This window comes from Pieris brassicae, chromosome 2 (assembly GCF_905147105.1).
Source record: "Pieris brassicae chromosome 2, ilPieBrab1.1, whole genome shotgun sequence".
In the NCBI taxonomy this organism is placed as follows: domain Eukaryota; kingdom Metazoa; phylum Arthropoda; class Insecta; order Lepidoptera; family Pieridae; genus Pieris; species Pieris brassicae.
The window spans coordinates 5,785,382-5,808,112 of NC_059666.1; the positions used below are offsets into that span (position 1 = coordinate 5,785,382).

At 31.7% G+C, this 22,731-nt stretch overlaps 1 protein-coding gene across 2 annotated transcripts in view; it reads right to left on the minus strand.

Moving 5' to 3' along the window:
• Nucleotides 1-10,076: 10,076 nt before the first annotated feature.
• The window catches only part of LOC123720655 (thyrotropin-releasing hormone receptor), a 44,028-nt gene continuing 31,373 nt past the window's right edge, over nt 10,077-22,731 (minus strand). The window contains exons 3-4 of one of the 2 annotated variants that reach the window (XM_045677357.1): nt 21,194-21,374; nt 10,077-11,280 (exon numbers count right to left, since the gene is read on the minus strand). In XM_045677357.1, the coding sequence (XP_045533313.1) occupies nt 10,212-11,280; nt 21,194-21,374 (1,250 nt within the window). In that variant the 3' untranslated portion in view covers nt 10,077-10,211. Of the gene's footprint in view, nt 11,281-15,256; nt 16,537-21,193; nt 21,375-22,731 lie in introns of those variants that run through there. The other variant, XM_045677358.1, reaches the window with a different exon arrangement.

The following is a 22,731-nucleotide window of genomic DNA, read 5'->3' on the forward strand; positions in this document are numbered from 1 at the left end:
TATTTAATTATACCAACGATAACAGGTAAAATTCTGTATTGAAATATTTATTTATTATTATTACGCTTAAGCTGTTGCTCTTAGTTTTAATGTGTTTATAGGAAAGCAAGCTTCATTCGAAATTTAAATCTTATTTTATCTTATACTCATATTATTACTTATATCTTTCGTATTCGAGGTTGACATAATTTTTTGGAACTACCAAAGAGATGATAAGGATCTAATCCAAAGAAAGTAGTTTCATCGATTTATTTAGAAAAGTCAACATGACACGAAAATACTCAATTGTCTCAGCTTGTTTATAGTTTAAAATGTCTAGATATATAATGAATAGCTTTATAACGTTCTAAAATCGCTTCCGTCTTTGAATTAAACGGTAGTCTGTCCCAAAACGGCCCTCTGCAGAATTGCCCCAATTACTCAACCTGTCCGCGTCACACAATGTAATGTATTATAATCATTTGTGAGCAACTTTGAGTTATAAATACATCGACTTTATACAATGTCTCTCTACAATCTACACATTTTTTGTGATAGTATTTCATATTATAATGATTCCTTGGCTTATTATTCACCAGAAAAAAGGTCGTTATTTTACTTGCCTATATTTATAGTTTGACTATAAATCCATGCAAATTTAAATACAATATTAATTTTATTAATACTTATTTTTTTATTTCTAAAATATATACAGTAATACAAACAATGAATTCACCACCTTATAAGCGATCTTTCCAGACCAATTTGCGGAGAATTAAATTAAAAAGAAACTGATATCCTTCACAATGAGGACTCATATACCTTCGAAATTGAAAAAAAAATGTATTTCCCAACCAAGTGTGCATGGCGATACCATTAAAAAAAAGCTTCGTGGGTGAAATATAAAATATGCCATTTTAGTACAAGTGTTGTAAAGCCCGAAGAAGGAATTGAAGTTATTCTGAAGGTCACGCGTGGCTGGAATACTGAATGCGTAAAGTTGAGAGCAACTCTTACGATATATTCTAAAAAGAGAATCTATATATTCGTGGTGGATATGCACGAATTGATGTGTAGGACATTCTTCAATTGATAGATCTTACATTCGTCTTGCAAAAACTTACGATACTGATAAGAATTATTAAGTATGTATGCTGCCATACCCCAATGAAGCAGACGACTGATATTAGGTCCTTACATATGAAATTGGCATTTTGTCGTACCAATTTGACCTCAAATATTGTTTAGGAAATCCAAAATTAAAAAAACAGCCATTTATGCATTTGTTTTTCGAAAAGGATGAGTCATTACATTTTCCCGTTTCAATTATTTTACTTTGCGTCACTCTATTTATAAAATGGAAAACATGAAATATCGTGTTATTTACGAGTAAGTTCCATCGCGACACCCAGTGCTGCAGAAACGGCTCGAAAGATTATTAATGTGTATGGTGCCGGTGTCGCAAAACAAAACACAGTGCGTTTTTGGTTCCAACGTTTTCCTTCTGAAAATTTCGACATGCAGAACAAGCCCCGTTTATGGCCGGAGACCAAAGTTGATAACGAAGAAAGCTTAAAGTGCAGAAACTTCTGTTTGCTTTTAACCGTCAGTACTAGTGCTTTTCATTATTTCATTGTTACTTGCTACATGTTAGTTCTACGTAGCTACAGAAATTTTGTCTGTTCTATATGTCACATGTCAAATTTCCCCTTGCTCTGATGGCGTTCTCGTTGTTTGTCTTAGCTGAAGAAACCTTAAAAATATATATACATTTTTATCGACTTACGGTAGTGGTTAGTACCATAATAAAAATCAGTTTTAAAGCTATTTACGAACAAAACATGACTGAGGTCAGCTATTTTCAATCTGTCAGCCAATGGTCGGCCATCTTGTTTTACGAGCGAGTGAAATTGAACGGTTCATAAACCGAACACATTCCGCGCACCTGCCTCTACTTTTATATTAGATTTTATAGTTTTTTATAGAACAAATTATATGACAAATAGGTGAATACGTAACTAGAAGTGGGGCACGGAGGCATATATTTTTCTTATTTTAACTGTTTTACACGAAATAAATCTTAAATTTGGTTGTCTCCCAATTAAGCTATATATTTATTCTTACTTATTGACTTTCTGTAGTATTGCATAGTGGATTTATAAACGACATAAGTTTTGTAAACTTTGTACCACAGTGAATTTATTAAATACCCAGCATAATTCTAACTTAAATTAAAATGTATACATATTTTTAAATGGAAAGTGTTATAAATGCATTACGATCTAATAATTATTACAAAGCAGTTCAAGAAGACAAGAAAATTATTTGGTATTTAAATGGTTTTATTACGGTAATAATTACGTTGTTATTAGACGATAAGAAAGTCGATTCTGGCTCAAATTAAAATAACACCTCTTTGGAAACTTTGCAGACTGCGAACTAAAAAAATAAGTGGCCAATAAATGCTACAGAATGTATACAGTCAGTAGGCCGACAATAAATAAATACGTACAAATTGGACTCATTTCTTATACACAAACAAGGTGACAGATCTTATGACCAACAAATATTAAGTCTTTGCTAAAATTCTACTAAAACTGTTTGGAAAAAAGCTTGACGAAAATCAGACTGGTGAAAAAGAAGTGGCAGTAGACTGGGCAAGATATAAGAGATAGTAATTGTTGTCCACGTTACGAAAAGCGTGGTAGAGGACGACGATGTTTTAATTTTTTCATAAACTTATTCTTAAGCTAACTTAACTTTCACGACTATTCACCTTTTAGCCATGCTAAGTCTTTCAAAGAACATTATCGTACTTTTTGCTATCAAGTAATTTCCCCTACCTCGTCAGTCAAAAACATAAAATATGCTTACGTTATCGACAAGAGACACAGCGAGTGATTTTCTCAGTATACAATATTGCTATTGCAAGCATTTTAAAAAACATTTGTTTATAAATGGTCGAAACACGAGCTATGTTTTCGATCGGGTCGCTAGCAAAGGTTATACGTTTTAGAATCAAGTTTTATTGATTACAATATTCTGTGTGTACAAGAAAAGTTATTTCGAAGATGGCCGTGCTTATAACTCGCATCATAAAATATGATTTGATCTTTTTTTTACTTCCCCAATTTCGAGTGGACATCGTGAAGAAATTATACGTTATTCAGAAAATTTGTCAGATTTAAATAAAGTAGCTTTGTTCTAGTTAATAATTAATTCTATTTGATGTCAAATGCAATTTAAAATGAATATTTAAACAAATATGTATATTATAACAGATTGTATTATTCTTTTGTTCTACATAATAAAATATTACTTTTATTCTGATAAAAGCGTCCGTCTGTCTGTAGTCGCGGTAAAGGTCTTCCCTAAGCTATTCCATTTCTTTCTATCACTTGTTAACCCTATATATCCTGAGTCGATAATTTAAATATTAATAAAATTTGCATGACCAAAAATACTTCAATGAAATTCTATTTAAATACGTCTAATAATGATGAAGCTTTAATTAATATAAATTGTAAATATTTCTCGGAAAGGTAACATAAACAGTTAATTACATTCGTAAAACATTATGGCCTAAGAAAGTTTCGTCCTTTTTGACTTGGCGAGTTTCGTGAATCACATGCAGGACATAGAACATGTAGTAAAGCAAAGATGTTTTTCATTTAACTACCTAACTGCATGCTAATGCGCAACATGAGGATCGTGTCTCAATAATTTATCGGACGTTGAGTCATATAAATATTACACTAATTATATTTTGTTAAAGTTCTTTTTTCGTACTAGTTCAAGACGGAAACGTAATACTACGTAACGTACGTACGTAAAACGTAAGACACTACCAATAAAGGTTACCATAGATATAGAAGTTGTACAGAGTATTTATTGCTTCACGGATAAGAAAAAATATGTTATTAAACAAACAGTAGAAACAAAACTAAGATAGTTAGACTTATACTAGAAATAGGTCTACAGGAATTAATAGTATTCATACGTACTCAAATACAATTAATATACATGATTTTAAATGGCACCTGAAAGCAGTTGCAAGAAAATATATGGGTTAAAGAATTTGGTATTATTACATTCTATATATGGGGGCAAAAATGTAAAATGTCATAAGCCTTCGGCTTTACTTTTGAAATCATATTATATCTGCTTAGAAATTAAAACCCATACGAAGGCAATCAGAAAAATGCATCTACGAGAAATTCTTCCAAAACGGAATCAGCGAAAAAGATGTCATCTAAACTCAACTAGTTACATCTTAAAAGTTATTTAAAGTCTATTAAGTTATCTACAAACTAGTTTAAAATCTTATAAATGTAAGAGTTTTTTTTAAACTTTATACTTACCCTTATCTTGAAAACAAACGATGATGATTCTGAAGTGAACAAGAATGACCTGTTTAACACAGTCAAATAGTCGAAGTCTGCGGGTAAAATTATATATCCAAGATAAGAAAATCTCTTGTAAAGGTTGCTCGCATACTAAAGATGCATATCAGTGTTAACTGGATTATAGTAACATTCAAAATAATATGTGTGTAACTGTGTTTGAATGTAAATAAATATATAGATGGACTCGGTTGGTTGACACATAACCGAGTTATCTGTCTAATAAGCAATAGCAGCGAGTGATAAGATATCACATGTATGTATAAGAAAAACAAAGCGGGAAACTAATCACCTTAGTTTTTTTAACGAAATAGTCATCACCCACAAAGAAGCTTCCTCTCTGCGCGTAAATAAACTACGTTTGTATTAGCTTTTGACTAAAAGCTTACGAGCAACGTGTATTACCATAATGATGGCAGGTTATTAACGAAAATTTTCAATTTAATCTAATTTGCGTTGGTCATAAACGGATTTTGTGAAGTACATTGTTTGTTTTCTTACTATATATGTATTGACATTGTATGACAAATATGTTGATATTTGTTGAACGTAGGAATAATTGTTCCTTCGGCAATATTAAGACGTTTAATTTTGTGAACAACAGTATAGAACTAAAAAGAATAAGGCTTTTCAGTTCGAGGTGATTACGTAGTTTAAAGTTTTTATTGTTCGCTCGGGTGCAAATCGTCTGTTTAATCGCTTACAGAATTATAAGAGAGCTTACAACGAAAAACAAAGTTTTACGACATTTTTATGTACTAAGTACGTTTTGGTTACACCAAGACATTCTAACCAATAGTAGTACATAGAGAACTAGTTCTCTATTTTCTTTGTCGAACTAGAATAATAAGTGACTATTGGACTATTGGATTAGAATTGCATTAAAAAATAAATAAATGAAAACATTTATTAATACAGGGATTAAAAATTCAAAAAATCTAACAATGAATATATATATTTGGTAAATTAATAATGATAATAAAAACTGTATTAATTATTTGCTGTCAAAATATTAAGTTTGATATATCAATGTAGGTTCTATTCTTGAGATTCTAAGAGATAAAAAAGGAAGTTCTTGTTTATGAAAGAACTAGATGTAAAGGTAAAATCATGTCCACATTTCGGATGTATGTTACCAATAAAATATATCGGAAATAAAAACACGAAAAACAAATTTCAATCAAAGTATAAGTTGCGGGTAAGTGCGTGAGATCATTTCGACTGGTTTCTTATTATTTCCCGAAAACCTACTGATTGAGAAAAACTGCTTCGACCCAACGACTGTTGACCTTTTCTAGAGATGTTCACTTGTCGATAATCCAAAATTATATTTCAGATCAAGATTCCCCCCGATAGCCCGACTCTTTTTCTGATCGCAGAAGGTTTTTATCAAACCGTCCTATTATCTATAACCGTCAACATCATGGTTATGTTCCAATTAATGGTAACCATGGTAACAAATAGCGTACTGAATTTAGTACACGTTTTGTAATAAGGACGTCTTCCAAGGTCCGTTTCACAAGATATTTTTTTTGCAAACAAGTGAACTGTGAAATAAAAGAAATACGGAAATACGCTCTCCACCTGTTTTAAAAAAGAGCATACTCCTCCTCCAAAGGCAGGCAACGCTAGGTGCTTTAATGGCTGTCCATGTGCGTTGACTACCCTTTTTGGGCGTCCCGTATAGATATAATAAAATCAAAATTAGGCGATTTAGTATTGAGTGACGTTTATAAGAGATTACGTATATGATTTTAAATATTTTGGGTATTTCCTCTGCTAGACTTGTGTCTTGTGTCTTCAATTCGTCATTTTTTTTCAATAAACGGAATAAAATGACTTACGACAAAGTTTTTTAAATAAGTTTTTCGAGAACAGGTACCGTAAATAAACGTTAAATGAATATGGCACAAGATATATATATTTGATTTTCTTGTTCCGTAGAACCGTCGGTAATAGTCTACCGATAAACATTTATGTTACTAACGAGATCTCATTTAATAAATATATTATTATCTTTAATCTTATCGACTCTAAGCACATCGCTTATAAAAGAAATTTGTTGGTATCCAAAGTGACTATCTGGTCGGACGCCAAACTGCGGAGGAAGGAAAATGCGCTAATGAAATACCGAAGACACGTTATTATTTTTTATCGAATTTGTAAAAGGATTCTATTTCCATTATCTGTATTGTGCCTTACTATTGTTTCTATCTATATAAATTATCTGCGATGGATTAGTATAGATGTGTAAAAAAAGATTTGAATAAACCTATAGATTTTTGTACTAAGTTTAACAAAAAAATATCACCATCTATCACCTAATTTTATTGCTTTTTTCCTTTAACGTCCCTTGCCTTTGTGTCATGTAGGAAAAAAATAGTGGCGCTAGGTATTGTCTGGGCCTCAAATTTCTGTTTATTTCATGATCTATTCGATTCTAATAGGCAAGCAGATGATCACGCTTCTATGGACACAAACTGAGTTTTTGACTCTAAGGCTTGTCAGTTTCCTCACGAAGATACCTATACCGTAAGTATGTTAAAAAATCCATTAGAGCACAACCGCAGTTCGAACCTACGACATCAGAGATGAGCGGTGGACGCACAAGCCTCTAGACCAAACACTATTACTTTAAAAATAAATAAAAAGTAAAAAATATTTGTAATCCGATTAAAGATTAAAGTTTGATCGTCTTTTATTTTATTGTTTTTGCAAATCTAATATAGATTTTTTATTCAATTTAAAGATATGTCTTCTATGTCAGCTGAAAGTGAAAAGCTATAATCAAAACTATTTACTTAAATTGTAAAATTTTCCCCCTATTCACCCTAGTTAATGAGCTGAGCTGCACGTGTGCCCATGTTAAATTCAAAAGTCAAAAAAAAGTTTTTATTTTACATTTCACAGCCCTCATACGGTGCAGGACCTTTAATAATCTATGATCTAATTATCATTTTAAATATATGTAGGATTTTTGACCTTCACGTCGGGTGCATCAGCAAATCTGAGACAAACTGACTTCTGACAATGCATTGATATTTAGAAGTAAACCAATATATATATATATATAAATGTTTTTTTATATTTATTTATATTATATATTTATACTTGACTCCTTTCTTTGTCTATTTCCCTAATAATTTTGAGCTGTTGTTCACTTTTACCCGTTTGTGCCTTTCTAACTATGGGAATCAAACCCACCCCGGTAACTGGAGCCATTTTTATAATAATGTACCTAAATCTTTCAAGAGATGTTTGTTTTTTGGTATTTTCGCTTATTTTTCACATCTTGGATACAATACAATAAGATTTTTGCTGTCTTGAATGTAGGTAACGCCTCCTAAATAATTTCGGGAACAGGATTAATTAAAGTACAGTGTTGTTGCCATTCGCTGACGTTGACAAATTAAGCACCTCGTTACGAATACCCAACCAGGGTCTTGAGTAGGAAAATTCTCGGCAATATATCGAGTATTTATTAGATTTACTTACAGTGTGTGAGAAGGACGTATATCCTAGTTACAAGAATCGAAAAAAATCAAGTCAGTCAAGGCGACGTTAAAGTTTTCACTTGCTTTGTTTAGCTCGTACTTTTACCATTTCTCTGTATCTACTTCCACTAGCGTCTGTGTCAGTCTAACCTTTTAGAAGCTAGAGCTTAGGAGATGACTCGCGTCATGAGGAAAGTCACTGTTCTGACCATCCAAATCAAATCACGCAACAATCTAATAGTATGATTTCAATGTATTATTATAATTCTTTTAAATGATTTCTTTGCAGGATTTTGCACATCTAATTATTATTTTAATTCCATCAGTCACTGTTATTTATTTATATAATACGTAGCCTACATTATTATTTACTTAACGAAAGCTTTTCTGCTCAAGACCCTAAACTAAGATTGATTTAGTGTCTTTGTATGGGGTTTTGTATTAATCTTATACGTGGTAGTAATTCTTATTGTAATGTTTTTTTTTATATATTGTCGAAAAAGCACATTCTAAATTTACGTAAACATCATATGCTAAATAAAATCGCATCGATCAACCATAATAGTAAAGCGTCAACTATTGCGGCAAAATTCTTGATTGCAAATAAGAAAAGCAACATAGAAACTTCGGCGCGAAAGTCGATTTATGCACGAATTCATAAATTGTTTTTTTTTTGTTTAAAGTAAGTTTATTTCACATTAAACTACACATGCTGAAATCCTATAAAAACACTTTGTTAGCTTAGCCGTTAAGGGAAGTTTCCGTCAACAGCTATCTGCTGCAGATTTATGAGACAGCAGCGCTATTCACAGATGATGCATCGCAGGCTCAAATTGTTTTAAACTCCACTATTTCCTACAAGTTCTTGTTACCAGCACGAGATTAACGATAAATGGAACATTTTAGTTGAAAAATAAGAGTTTTTTTATAGACGCATTAATTTTGGAAATAAAAAAGTGCTTTTTACAACATCAAACCTTGTATTTCTTGTGTTCGTAAACTGGTATACAAACCGTAGCTTGACCGTTGATGCATGGGAACTCCTGGGAGAAATGTCAGAAGACCACAAAAGCGATGACGACGATTGTGGTAAGATGAATGGAAGAAATGCATGGAAAATCTGGGAAGGCCTTTACCCAAAAAGGTTCCTAAAATACATGTAATATTCAGAAAAAATCACATGGTTGTTTCTTAGTGTTGAAGGGTATGATTATATATGTTCGTTTTCCCGAACAAAGGCTCTATGTAAGTTCAAAATATCTACGATGTAAATGTTATTTGACTTTACACCTAAAACGTATTCCAAAGTATTTATTTACAATTTATACTCAACGGAGTAGTTTATTTTATTATCTAAAATAAACAAATTCAGATAAAAACGTTAAGCCGCCATCAAACAAGCAGATTCTTGTAAAAGTTTAAATTAAGACATTTTTCTGAGAATAATAATGCAACGTTTTTATAGCCACGAGTCACTTACAGATGTCTGAAAGCCATAACATGTACGCACTACAGATGTTCATTTTATAGAAGGCTTACATTATTTATAGATTAGTTCGGAAGACAAAGTGGCACAGTGACCTGCTAGAACCTCTTTAGTTAAGTAATGTTATAGGAAATGAGATCTCAGTTGAGTATTCTCAATGGGGAACACCTATCAGCTCTTAAATATAAGTTACATGCGATATAATATAAATATATGTTCAAGATCGATCCAGAAACAGAATTTAGTTTATATTGAAGTTTATTTGATGAAATCAAGGTCTACTCCTAAATAGCATTTGATGCACTCATGCCGTGAACGAAGTTTATCGTTAGGTTAGACGATATCCCTATTTTCGTTTATTTGATAAAACATCAACTCATCAACTCGTTGTCTGGTGGTGGCTTAACACTCACTGACCTTAGTGGTTAAATTTGCCAAGCTTGTATACTCGCAACTATCAGTTTTTGCTTTGTAATGCAAATTCTACTGAGTGATTGATGTTATACAGCTCGATAAGAATATATTTCTGTATTATGTTATATTTGATAAAAAAGCTATCTATATAGTTACCATATTCAAACACCTATTGTGTAACGATGATATAATTTATATGCTTTGCGGGTCATTAAATGCATCTGATGTTCTGAAAAAATATAAGGAAAACAAATATAACTACAAAACCTTTTATTGATAACATAGCACTTACATCGGCAGTTTTTATTTCCATTATCCATAAAACTATTACCTTAAAATAATCATAAATATATAAATAAACTTATCTATTGTCAAACATTATTAATTTTATTATAAATTAAGTTTAAATGCATTTTACTTGGCACGGCCAATTTGTTACACAAAACTCTCGTTGCTTTTAAAATCGTATACAAATATAGTTTTATCTTGCTCTGGCACACACACATATTTTTTTCTATCACATTCATGCACGAGTGTTGCGCATACATTGTTAGATTTAGCGTCTAGATTTAAAATCTGTATTTGCTTATCAGGAACAGTTTCTGTATTTATTTCAACATGTACTTCTATGTCGCTAGGTTTTTCTACTTTGGCATCACGTTTAACGTTATCAGCATTTATAATGCTGTCCAAATCATGATTAAGTTCATTCATTGCTGCTATGATCTTCATACTATTTCGTCGTGTGTTCTCGACATTGATAATTTCACCGACCTTCATCTGCTGTACTTTCGTATCGAAGATTTCTTTGACTTCCTTAATTTTCTTACTTTCTCTGTTTAGAAAGAGTTTTTGTGAAGAAGTTCTATTACTGTAGCGTCTCCAAAAAGAATCGTTAGCATTCTGACTGCTGGAAAACCCAGTTGATGTGGTAGTATTAAAAGTATCTCTTCTTTGCATATTTTCCCTCAAGTTTCTACCACATCTCATCAATTTGTTGACTCTTAACAATTTGACAAATCCTTCTCTAAATTTTGAAGACATCAAGTTGTACAAAATCGGATTGATCGCTGAATTAAGGTATAGCATTACTCTACAAAAGTATAAAAGTATATAGTAACCATCTATTCCTAATGACATTATTGTCTCTGGGGGAAATATAATTATCCATAGCGTTAGGGCCTTAAATGGAAGGAGGCAAATAAAGAATGACAGAACAACAGTTCCCAGCATAAGGATGACTTGCTTTCTGTACCTCAATACGTTTCCTGCATTGTTTGTATTTTTGCTATTATGAGCAATAAGTACAGGATTCTCCATTAGATTCTTAGCGATGACACTATATAAAACTAAGAGGATGCCAAGAGGGATGATAAAGAAGATGGCGATGATGAGAATGAAGAATAGAGCCGACCAGAAGGTGTCAGCTTGTGTGAGGCAAACGGGAACTTCAGTACCATCGTCGTAACGTTCGTATGTAAACGTTGCAACAGCCAGGATGGGACTGTGAACAAAGAAAATATTTATATTATTTTATTTATACAAAATGTGGGAAACGTATGTATGATACCATTGCCTAAATATGCTAAATAGTAAAGCCATATATTTTCAGCGGCACAACCTAAATATGCTAGTGATATTCTACTATTATTATTCTTGAAGAACAAGCGTTATAATAAGCGCATTTTTTAGTTTATGTAAAATTCTCAATAATTAATTTTAGATTTATTATTTTCAGATTATAGTTATTTATGAGAGAAGGTTTGCACATCCTATAGATATCTATAAGGAGAGATATATAGATTCTTTGATTCGAATATATTAAATATTTTAGAAAATATTCGTATATAATAGTGAAATAAAAGATCTATAATGTTATTTTGCCATCAAGGAACATAGACTCCTCTTGAAAAATCACTTAGATAAGAAGATGAGGTTAACATTTAAAAAGCATTACCTATATTGCGAGTTGGATATAAAATCGAGGCTTTATAAAAGTAGTTCTTGCTTGAAGTCAGTTACGTCTAAAATAATATTAGTTCCAGCAGAGAATGTTTGCTCGGAAAATATCTCATTTCAACAATTTTATAAAAATACTTTCAAGGTGTTTACTTTATTACATTAATAATTATTAATAACGTTTTGAATTTCTGAAGAACTGGCTTAGTTATATAGTTTTAAAATAATAATTGTTACCATTTACACAATTCAAACACAAAATATATTTTTTTAATACGTAGGTCCCGTAAATAGTAGCATTTCAGGTACGCTATCACGCAGATTTGTGTGTGTCTATGATCTTTCCTAACTTTATGTGGTAGGTCTTGCCGGCTCTGCCGAGTCCAGGCGACTCTAATACAAAATATTAGGCGAACGTAAGAAAAGTGTATCGTTGATGTCCATGCTCAACTCGTCTTTAGTGTGGTTCAATTAAAGGCCCGCATCGCACTTTTTTCGCACAATTTCAGTTTAAAAAAGTAAACCTTTTATTTTAAACTTTGTATATGTTTAAAAGAAGTACGTAATTACAAGAGACAATTTCATTACTTTATTTAAACCTACCTCATAGAATTTCCTATAATATTTATGGAATACACAGTATTTTTACATTTTCTGCATACTAAACGTAGAATTTGGTAAAAAGAATTTGGTATTTTGATTAAAGAAGGATACAACGCTAGATGCTGCGAGTATTTATCGTACTTCTTTTGTTCAATACAATGCCTGTAGTCGCAATATCTCTGGAATGACAAAATATCCGCATACCGTGTATACTCAACGATAGCGTTATAACTACATTCTTTTGTTTACTGCTCTCTACCCAGTTATTGACGATTTCTCATCTTCGGAATAACAGATGTATAATTGGTATTGGTTCTGTGATAGTATATATTTTCAGAATTTTTAAAATTTGTGTTATATTACTAAATAAGATAGCCACTGTTTAACTGTACACTTCTGTTTCTAAGCAATTGATTGTTGATACAATGAAAAATCAAATACTAGAAAAGGCGAATATCGCACAACGAAAAACTTTTTTGCACATACTTACAAATTCTATTTAAGCATATATTAACAAAAAATTATCACAAAATTAGTTACTAAGCCTAAGACATTATGGCGGTTGTACCAATTTGAGTACGTTTTTATATATTCCTCAACTCTGAGGAAGGATTTTGTGGAAAGAAAAATTGATAAAAAATAGTTTTCTTTAGTACTTTCCTATGGGGTAGTAACAAACAATGTTTTATGTTTTGGTATGTATATACTAAAAAGGTAGGCTGAAGTAAAAAAAAACATATTAATGCAATAAGTTCGCGGGGGCAGTCAGTTCAATTTAAAACTGGTCGTAGTCACCTAATAATTGTGACAATTTTCAAAATTGGGTTTCTGTTTCTCTCTGAAACTAAATCTCAACTGTTTTACCATATAATTTTCTAAAATGTTTATACTTATAATCATAATTATATAGAAAGACAAAAGAAAGATTAGATTTTTGTCCGTAACGAATAAACTCAACAAGTACTGCAATTATTTCAAATTCTTTAATTAGAATACGTTATCTCACAAAAGCCGTATCTATACGCATTGTAATCCGATAAAAGTGTTCTTATAGAGGTGTCGTAAGTAAAAGCTGCATATAACATTAACACTACAAAAGCTGACACTATAAGAGGAAATTTAACCCGCTCGTTTACTCGATACAACTTGTCCATTCGCAGCAAATGCGATAGGTTTCAAGTGGCTGAGATACGAGCGTCGAGAAACAGACCAATATTACTCATCTGTAAAATATAGTTTTATGATCGTAAGTTAACTTTATAGCTAAGGAAATATTTGTAAGTCTTAGCCAATAGTGGATATATTTTTATCGCTTGATTGTGGGACTTATAACTTTCTCGGAATGTTTTATCTTTTAAATTATTTTTAATAAATTACTCTAATTAGTCTAAGTATATCGTTGTGTAACATATCATTAATATTCCAGTCCCGTAGGACAAAAACTGCGAAATTTCTAAAACTAAGTAATATTCTTAATATCACGATACTATTGTTAATTATTAAGATATTTATAATTATTATAAAAGTTCACAACACTTGAAACCTGAAAATCGTAAAGAGAAACCGTAGGCCAATAATCAAAGTTCATATAATAATAAAATAACAAGAGATTAATAAATATTTATTTACTAATTCTTACAATAGTATTTTTGGGGTAATAATCTTAATTTTAACTTACACTAATTTGGCACCTTGTTATATACATTACATAATCTGATTTAGTAACGTTTTTTGACAAGCTTGGATTGTAACTTAAAATTATTAAATATCCTAGACTATCATGCAACATTCAAATTAATATTATAAATATACTACGACTTTGCATGACTGAAACTCAGTCAGAGACTTTATTTGGGATATTTTGTTTTCTTTCTTTTTTTTAAAGTGTTTTATTATTGTGTGTTGTGTGTATGTGATCCTATCACCGTATTGCCGAACCTCATCTTTGCTTTGTTCTATGTACCGTGTGCGAAATTAACACATACACGTACGTTAAATAAAAACATCAAAGAAACTAGCACGTCATAGACTCAAATATCCGAAAGTCTGTTAATAAAGTTGATCTACATGATCTATAATCACTACCAAAATTTATTACCAGAACCAAGAACGTGGATCTTTGAGCCAGTGTTTATAAATATTGTATTTTCATATAAAAAGCATTGGTGCTAAAAAAATTCGTTAAAGACAATACATACAGAAATTGGCTTCCAAATTATAAATTTCTGTATGTATTGTGTTTTAAGACAAGGCGATTATCTTCTGTGCCCGAAAATGCAGTTGATTTTTTCTCCTCGCGATGCTTGTTAAGTTATGGGTGATTCATATACGTAAAAGTAAAGACTAGAAGGAGGCTATTTGTCAAGCTCTAGAAAGTGATAGAATTGGAAAACATTACAGAAATAAAATTATATTTGTTTACAAGTAAATTAATATATGTAATTAAAAACTGTGAATCCTAGACACGAATACCGGACTAGCGAGTCAGCAATTGATATAAGAAAACATAGGGTGTTAATATACTTTACATCTTTTAATATACCTAAGTAACAGATTACATGCTAATGCGTACTCGGCGTCTTTTCATCCTTTAATTTCCTTATCCACGGCTTCTAAAATGTTTTACTTTTGTAACATTTCGTATGTAAGTGGGATGTAAAAAATCATCGTTGTCTATGACATTTAAGTGTATGAAATATAACAAAGCAAACTCTGTACATAAAACTGTCGGAAAAGTTTCAGTCGTGGCTTAAATAACCGTATTTGCTTATGAAAAGATCTGACTAGTTGAGGTATTACCAAACTTTGCACAATAAACTCGAACTCCACAGCTAAATAATATACAGTAAACAGCTAAAAAAACTCTATCCTAATTATCGAGAGTATCATGCACAAAAATAACAAATGTCTTTTTTATAACGTTTAATGTTTATACTATATTATACTCGTTAAATAAGGTTACATAAATGGCTTTGTTTAATTATTATGTTACAAATTCAAAAATACTCCAAAGTCCACGCATTTACATTAAATAATTTATGTTATTATCATTCTTTAAAATAAAGGCTTATATGGCAATACCCTTAGTTTTTAAATTGGGGTTTCAATACTGCACATATTTTATCTGTGGCACATTCACACAAAACTCTCTGGAAAGTCATAATCCACACTCTTGGACTTGAAGCCGACGACGCAATCAACCTTTATCTTTTGATAGACAACGAACTTTTTATTGTCTTCCAAACTCTTCGCCTTGGCACTGTTTATCAGGACCGTTCGCCTCAGCGATCCATGATCACGATTACCATCCAACTCAATATCCAATCTATTTTTAGTATTAACATTGGAATGACCGATAAATCTCGGAGTGTCTCTATCTCCAGGCCTATCTAGAGGCAATATATTCTCTACTTCCGTCATATTACCTTCGCTACGCATTCTGTTTATTTTCGGTTTAGACTCGCACACCGGAGCTGACTGCTGCCTTATAAATCTCTTACTTGTAAATATGGCGAAGAAATTATGTCTTGCGACGTCTTTGCTTTCCTTCTCCGCCTCCGTTTCGCTTTTATCGAAACTAGTCCGGTGTGTAAACAGTTTTTTCAAGCTATTTGTCGTTCTAGATAAGCTGCTGCTTGTCGTTGATCCATTTGTCACTGTTCGCTGCACTCGCCTATTCTGATTTCTGTCCGTTGCCCTTTTATAACATATGCATACTTTGCAGAAGCCGACACGAAATTTCGAAGACATCAAATTATACAGTATTGGATTTATCGCGGAATTTATGTACAGCATTATTCTAGAAAAATATAACAAGTTGTACCATTTCTCAGGACTTATATTATCTGACAACTCAGATGGTGTGATTATTATCCACAGAGCGAGAACTCTATATGGCATTAGGCAGAGAAAGAAACAAAGCACTACAGTTCCCAACATTAAAATAACTTGTTTTCTGGCTCTGACATTGTAAGGATCTACAGTTTTGTTCATCACGACCTTGGAGGCAGCAGATATTAAATTCTTAGCTATAACCGTATAAAGAATTATAAGAATAATGAGAGGAAGTATATATAAGAGAATTATGACCATCACGAAGAACGTGATTTCCCAAACAGTGACGGCTTGAGTCAGGCATTGCTGGACGGTACCATCTTCTCTTGTTACGGAGTGAAGTTCAGCTATGGCCAATATCGGACTGAAAAGAAAATAATAATAATTAGAACCACATAAACAACTTAAAAGTACTACCAGCAAAAAAGATAAATAAGTAGAAACAATCAATCCCAACCAAAATAGGAAACAGAACTTATGAACGTGACAAAGAAATATGATCTAGACGAATATATAAAATGATATGGAGAAATGAAAAGTGCGAAAAAGCATTGTGCAAACAAGCGAATCGTACATATAGCTGTCATAGTGTTGTACGAACCTTGTCAGTAAGGGTTCTATGCATTTGATGTCATGCATCACTCGTTATTTCGTAAGCACTCAAACGATTATTGGGTGATGATGAGCGGTGCGGCTTCTTTCAGATTTTGTCAGGAAATTGAAAGAACAATGGTCCTGGACATATTATAACTGTAAGAAACATTCGAGTTTCTATTTCTATGTGAAATAAATACGGCATAACCTCGGCGATACGCGCATATCCTATGAATTATTTATGATGAGATTGTAGGATTATAAGAAAATCAATGAAAAATCCCTTAATTATGAATGAATGATCCATAAAACAGATTTACTGGGTATGGCTTAATAATAAAACTTAACTAACACTTTCGATCTTCCACATATTAAATACAGTTTTATAAATATATATTTCCTAAGTTTCTATATCTTAATAAACAGCAGTTTCAGCAGTTGGAAAAATATTGCTTCGAATCGGTAACCCGATATAAGAATGCCCCATGCCCCTCTTGTCATTTCAGTTTTATAACTTTAAAAATGACATTTGGTAAGTTGTAAACTGTACGAGTAACGTGTAACGAGTAACGAGCTCTGCCGGGAGCGGCGATAAACTGCACGCTTGCACTGGACTTGATGATACGGGCCATAAAAATACAAAAAACAAAATTTTACACGAAGGAATTTTCTAATATCGCTTCCTTGGACTTTTCCTATGGACTGATTAAATGTGTATACAATTTATATATAATATAAATAATAGATTAATTTATCAACTTTTGTTGATGTGTCTGCGCGCTATCGATGTGTCCGTCCCTTATAGGGACAACACATTAGTTTATATTGTGCATCGACTGCTGCCTTCTTTCAACAAATGTTGGTTTTGATTGATGAAACAATTATTTTTAAATTCACAAAATATAGTTTAAATTGTAAATAGCATTTGTGCATATTTTACCGTGAAATAGAATTCATAACAGTAATGGAAAATAATATTTATATATATCTATAATATTTCCCTATACAATTCTTAAATATAGTATCAGTTCTATACAAAATAGTTAGTTAAATATTTCAAAAATATACAACACTCCGTGCTAAAGCTGATCGCTTATACGTTATATGTAAATCTTAAAATATTTTTTCTCTAGTTTAAGTGCCCAACCATAATACTCTTCTCCATTTACAGGATGAGCTCTAATTTAATTCTTAATTAAAGAAGAAATTTGCATTTAGTTATTGTGGCTAAAGCTGAGGCAACGAAGAGAATTTCACAAAGCATTATTCTTTTTCCTTCTAAAAGAAATTGAATCATATGAATTATGTTGCTAGTTCCTCGCTATTTACACTTAATAAAATAAAACAATGTTTTAACAAAGGCCTTGAAAAAATAAACAGGCAAACAGACAAAATCCACAACACAATAGTATCACAATTCACTATAATATACTTCCGAAACACACATATTCAAAGAAAATATAGTCATTTTGAACAAAGTTAGTCGCGTATAAATGTATAAATAAGTGTTCTATTCATAGTTTATTTTACGTCTATTTTTGACGTATTTTGCTCTAAACTATTTATGTACTCGTCACTTTGTGTTAATTTATGATTTTGAAACATATATTTGAACTTTATTTTCCACAAATAAAATTTTTAAATGAAATATAAATACAGGACTTGTGTTGACACACGCAACCCGAACTACCCACGAAGTCTAAAATAATAATTAATTAATTTTAATACCACCCTAAAAAAATCAATGTTTGAATCTCAATAAAAGAAATGCTCAAATACGCTTCAGATAAATGGTAGACAGATAAATTGCACAAGTTTCGATAGCGTCGCATAAACTATAAATATTGATATTTACTATAACAGAACTCGGCTGATAAATAATCTATGAATTGTCAGAAATACAATCCCTTTCGATGACTAATGTCATATTTAGCGTAAAATATTGAAGTGATGTGTCAGATTCATTTAATCTATGGTAAAAAATATTTCTTTTTACAGACTATACTGCAAGTAAAACGTTTTGGTAGGTAGGCATAACTTAAATATTAAATAGAGCTATAATTATACAGTAATTAAAATAGTTTTCATCATTACTTTGGCTAATAGTACCTATTAAACTCAATGAGAAAAAACAAACATTTACTTGTAATTAACGCAGTGTAAAATACAATTCGTTGATTAACAACCAAATAAGCACTAAACAGCAAGCCTTATAGTCTTACAAGAACCTAGACAAGTTTATGGCCATACTAAAATTTAAACAATAAGTGCAAGAGAGTATTGCGAACTGTCGGTGTTGTTAATCTGTGCTATAGTCAGCTGTTTTATTACCGTTTTAAAAGTGCCAAGCGCCAAAGTATTTTTATAACGCAGTAGTGTGCTTGTGAATTGAAATTTGCATTAATTGGTGACGGTTGCGGTTCAGACACGCTTTAAGTGATTTCTGGTTTGATTCCTCTGACAAAATAATAAGGGCACACATGACACAATGTATGGAAATAATTAATTAACTGCACATATTAACACACGTTTTTAATAGTCCGTTGAGGGAACTGACAAAAGGCCTGCTTATTAATTTTTAATTATTTTAGCCTGTTGTTGTTTTGTTTTTTTATATGTATTGTTTTGTATGTGATATAAATTTGAACAGTTGCTGCATTGGAGCAATCTGTAATGGTAGCTTATTTTGTTGCTCATTATGTGATATGATACCTACATACAATAAACAAACCGAACAATAAATTATTTTTCGTGATATCATAACTATTTTCATTTATTGATATGTATAAAAAGAATAATGCGATATGATAGGGGTGATTCAAGAGTTTTCGTTTAGTTTCGATTGCCCCATCTGATAAAATTTTTGATATTGAAATAAGAACTGAAACGTTTTGTATACTATTTGATTCTAAAATGCTGATAACTAATTTTAAAATTTCGTAGACGTTGTAACTGGAGTGAATTTATTTGACAATTGCCTATATTTGTGAAATTTATCCAACATTGCCGACTACTTAGCTACTTAGAGCAGAAAATACCTTAATATTTTAAGTTTGTAGGAAAACTTTAAACCATTGAAAATAAAAATACTATTTTATGACTTAACAGAAAACTGTGCTCAAAGACTGAAATAAAAAGTTAGAAATCAAAGGTGCATAAGCTAATAAAATAATTTAAATTCAAACTTCTATCGTCACCATACAACAGCCATAAAATCAACTTTCGACTAACAACTGTTGCAAAAGTTATGTTATTGAGTACACGAAAACAAAAACTATATTTGAGAAAATATGACAAATTTATACAAAAAAAATCTTACATCTTTTAAGTACCACAAGTATTGTGTATGTATGTACAAAAACATAACTAATTTGCTTGCTAAGGGACTCGAACCTGTACAAAACTCTATCAACTGAACACAAGATGTTCTTTAACATTGACTCTATCGTCAAAATATCATCAGCATTAAATCCTATTCGCTGAGTTTTGAATTAAAAATAAGATATTTTTTCGAAATAACCTTACTGTTATTACTATAGAAACTTTCAGATACTGTTAAAACAACCTACAATCTAATCCTGATCTTACTTCCCTTCTTCTAAACACATAAAACTCCGGAAGGCGTTAATATGTCTTTTAGCAATAATTAAATTTTAATGCCCAATCAAGAGTTCAATCACTAATGAGAACTATGCAGTACATACAAAGTTGTTCCGTTCCAATTTGCACTTCGCACCCGAACTCCTAGAGTCGCCCTGACGTGTTGTCAAACTTTACAATTAGAAACTTTGTCTTCCCTTGAATTTAACGGATAATCCTTCGTTGAAATGGGCACTATAATCCGGACAAACTCTTTACTAAACTTTTGTGATATTCATCCCTTTATTTTGATCTAAATACTTTATAACTTATGACCGAACTGATAACAAGGTTACAAATGGCATGTATTTGTATGACAAAGACAACCTTTGACAAGATGGAGAAAGTTCTCGTTTTGTTTTTTCGTACTTAAAGACGCTTGGATCTATTTGAATATTTATTTTGTTTGAATATACTTCCAGCGTAGGCTATTATAAGTAAAATGGATCATAGCGAAATAAACTTACTAATAAACCTAATAATATCTAGTAAAATTATTTATTCTCAGCAGTTCATTTGTTACAAAAATGAATATAGTACTAAACATAGGAAAACGTTCACAATTAAAAACAATCTTTTTACGAGTTACTAAAACTATTAGACGCACGTAGTTAAATTACATAAATTATTGTATATATGAGAGACATTATAATATGAATATATATTCAAGCACAATTTACAACGAAGTTATTGAAATTCTTCGTATGGACTTGTCCGTGGACCGTTCGGTTGCGACTTGCGGCAAGCTTGTGAGGCAACCCACTTCACACTAAGCAAAACATACAAACCTCGTAAACAAAGCGGCAAAGAACCATGCCAGTGCGCAGATGAGTGTTGCTCTAGTCTTCGTACAGACGTATCCAGCGCGTAGAGGCTCGCAAATAGCGTAATACCGCTCGAAGCTTATCGCGAGAATCGTCAGGACCGACGCGTGCGCAACCGTTAGCTCCACGAATGGTACCGCTAGGCCTGGAGAGAAAAAAACATTTATTTATGTTATATATATAAATAAAGACCATAAGTTATTAGTGCAGGACAGATTTAAAGATTTTCAAAATTTCATTGATTCATTAAGAGCGTTGCGGTCTATATCTGACAACCACTGATATAAAGCACTCGAAACGTCGAGATATGTAAATAGTAAATAAATTTATCATAGAAGTTGTATTTAAATGGACCGTACTAGTGTTAAACAGCATATTGTTGCTTCAATTACGCTTTGAAAACTCATGATAACAGCAAAATTACGCTTAGTAAGTAGTAACATGTTGTTGTGGGTTATTAATATGAAATAAAACAAAATGAGCACATATTGGAATAAACCATAAAACAAGTTAGCTAGCACAATACAATAATTAAAAGATACTAAACTAAATCTTATAATTAACTTAAATGAATAAATGTGATAATGTGTGCGCCAGGAGGAGTTTGGTTTATCGTACCAAAGCTAATATATTATGATAAAGCCACATAAATAATACTTGATCGAACTATGGGGCACTGCAGCGCCTCCCAGCAGAGGCGGCCTTACCCATTGCGAGGCTCTGGGCGGCAGGACATTACGAGGCCCTTTGTCCTTCGTGAAAAGTATGTGATGCGAAAGTAGGTTGTTTAGTTTAGGTATTCGTCATGTTTAAGGAGAAATGCTTAAGTTATACAAATAAATGAAATTTGGGTTTTGATTTGATCTTTAAATCTTTAATTAAAGCAAAATAATCTAATGAATGAGCTACATGATTCTCGATTAAAATAATAGTAAGGGCTGAAAGCCGAACTTGTGTCATCGAATTCCTGAGATATGTTTTGTTAATTTTAAGCCTCGAAAATCTCCTTGTAGACGCAACTGTAACAAGTGTGGTAGTAATAATTCTCAGGACTATTACGTACTAGTGGAGCAATCTTTAGTTATTTTTTTTCTATTATGTATTTTAGCACCGAGATAATGTCGTCGTTTACTTCATACACACGGATGAACATATTCAGGTCTTCGTACAATTCATGTCAATCAATATCGCATGATTCTCCTACAGTCATAGATATTTGCAAGTAGCATTGCTTAAAAAGTTCACTATCACTAATTTCCATTAATTATGTAATATTATACATAAATTTATATTATTAGTTTATATCTCAAGTTAATAAAGTTTATTGCTGAAGTTGATAAAGTTTTTACCGTATTTAATTAAGGATCAAATTCAAAAGTTTTAATTTAAAAAATAGTTTAAGAAATCGATATTTTTTTAATTTGCTTGGGTTGTTGCGCGAGGCCCCTGTAAGAGCGAGGCCCCGGGCGATTGCCCTGTTCGCCAGCCCCTAAGGCCGCCGA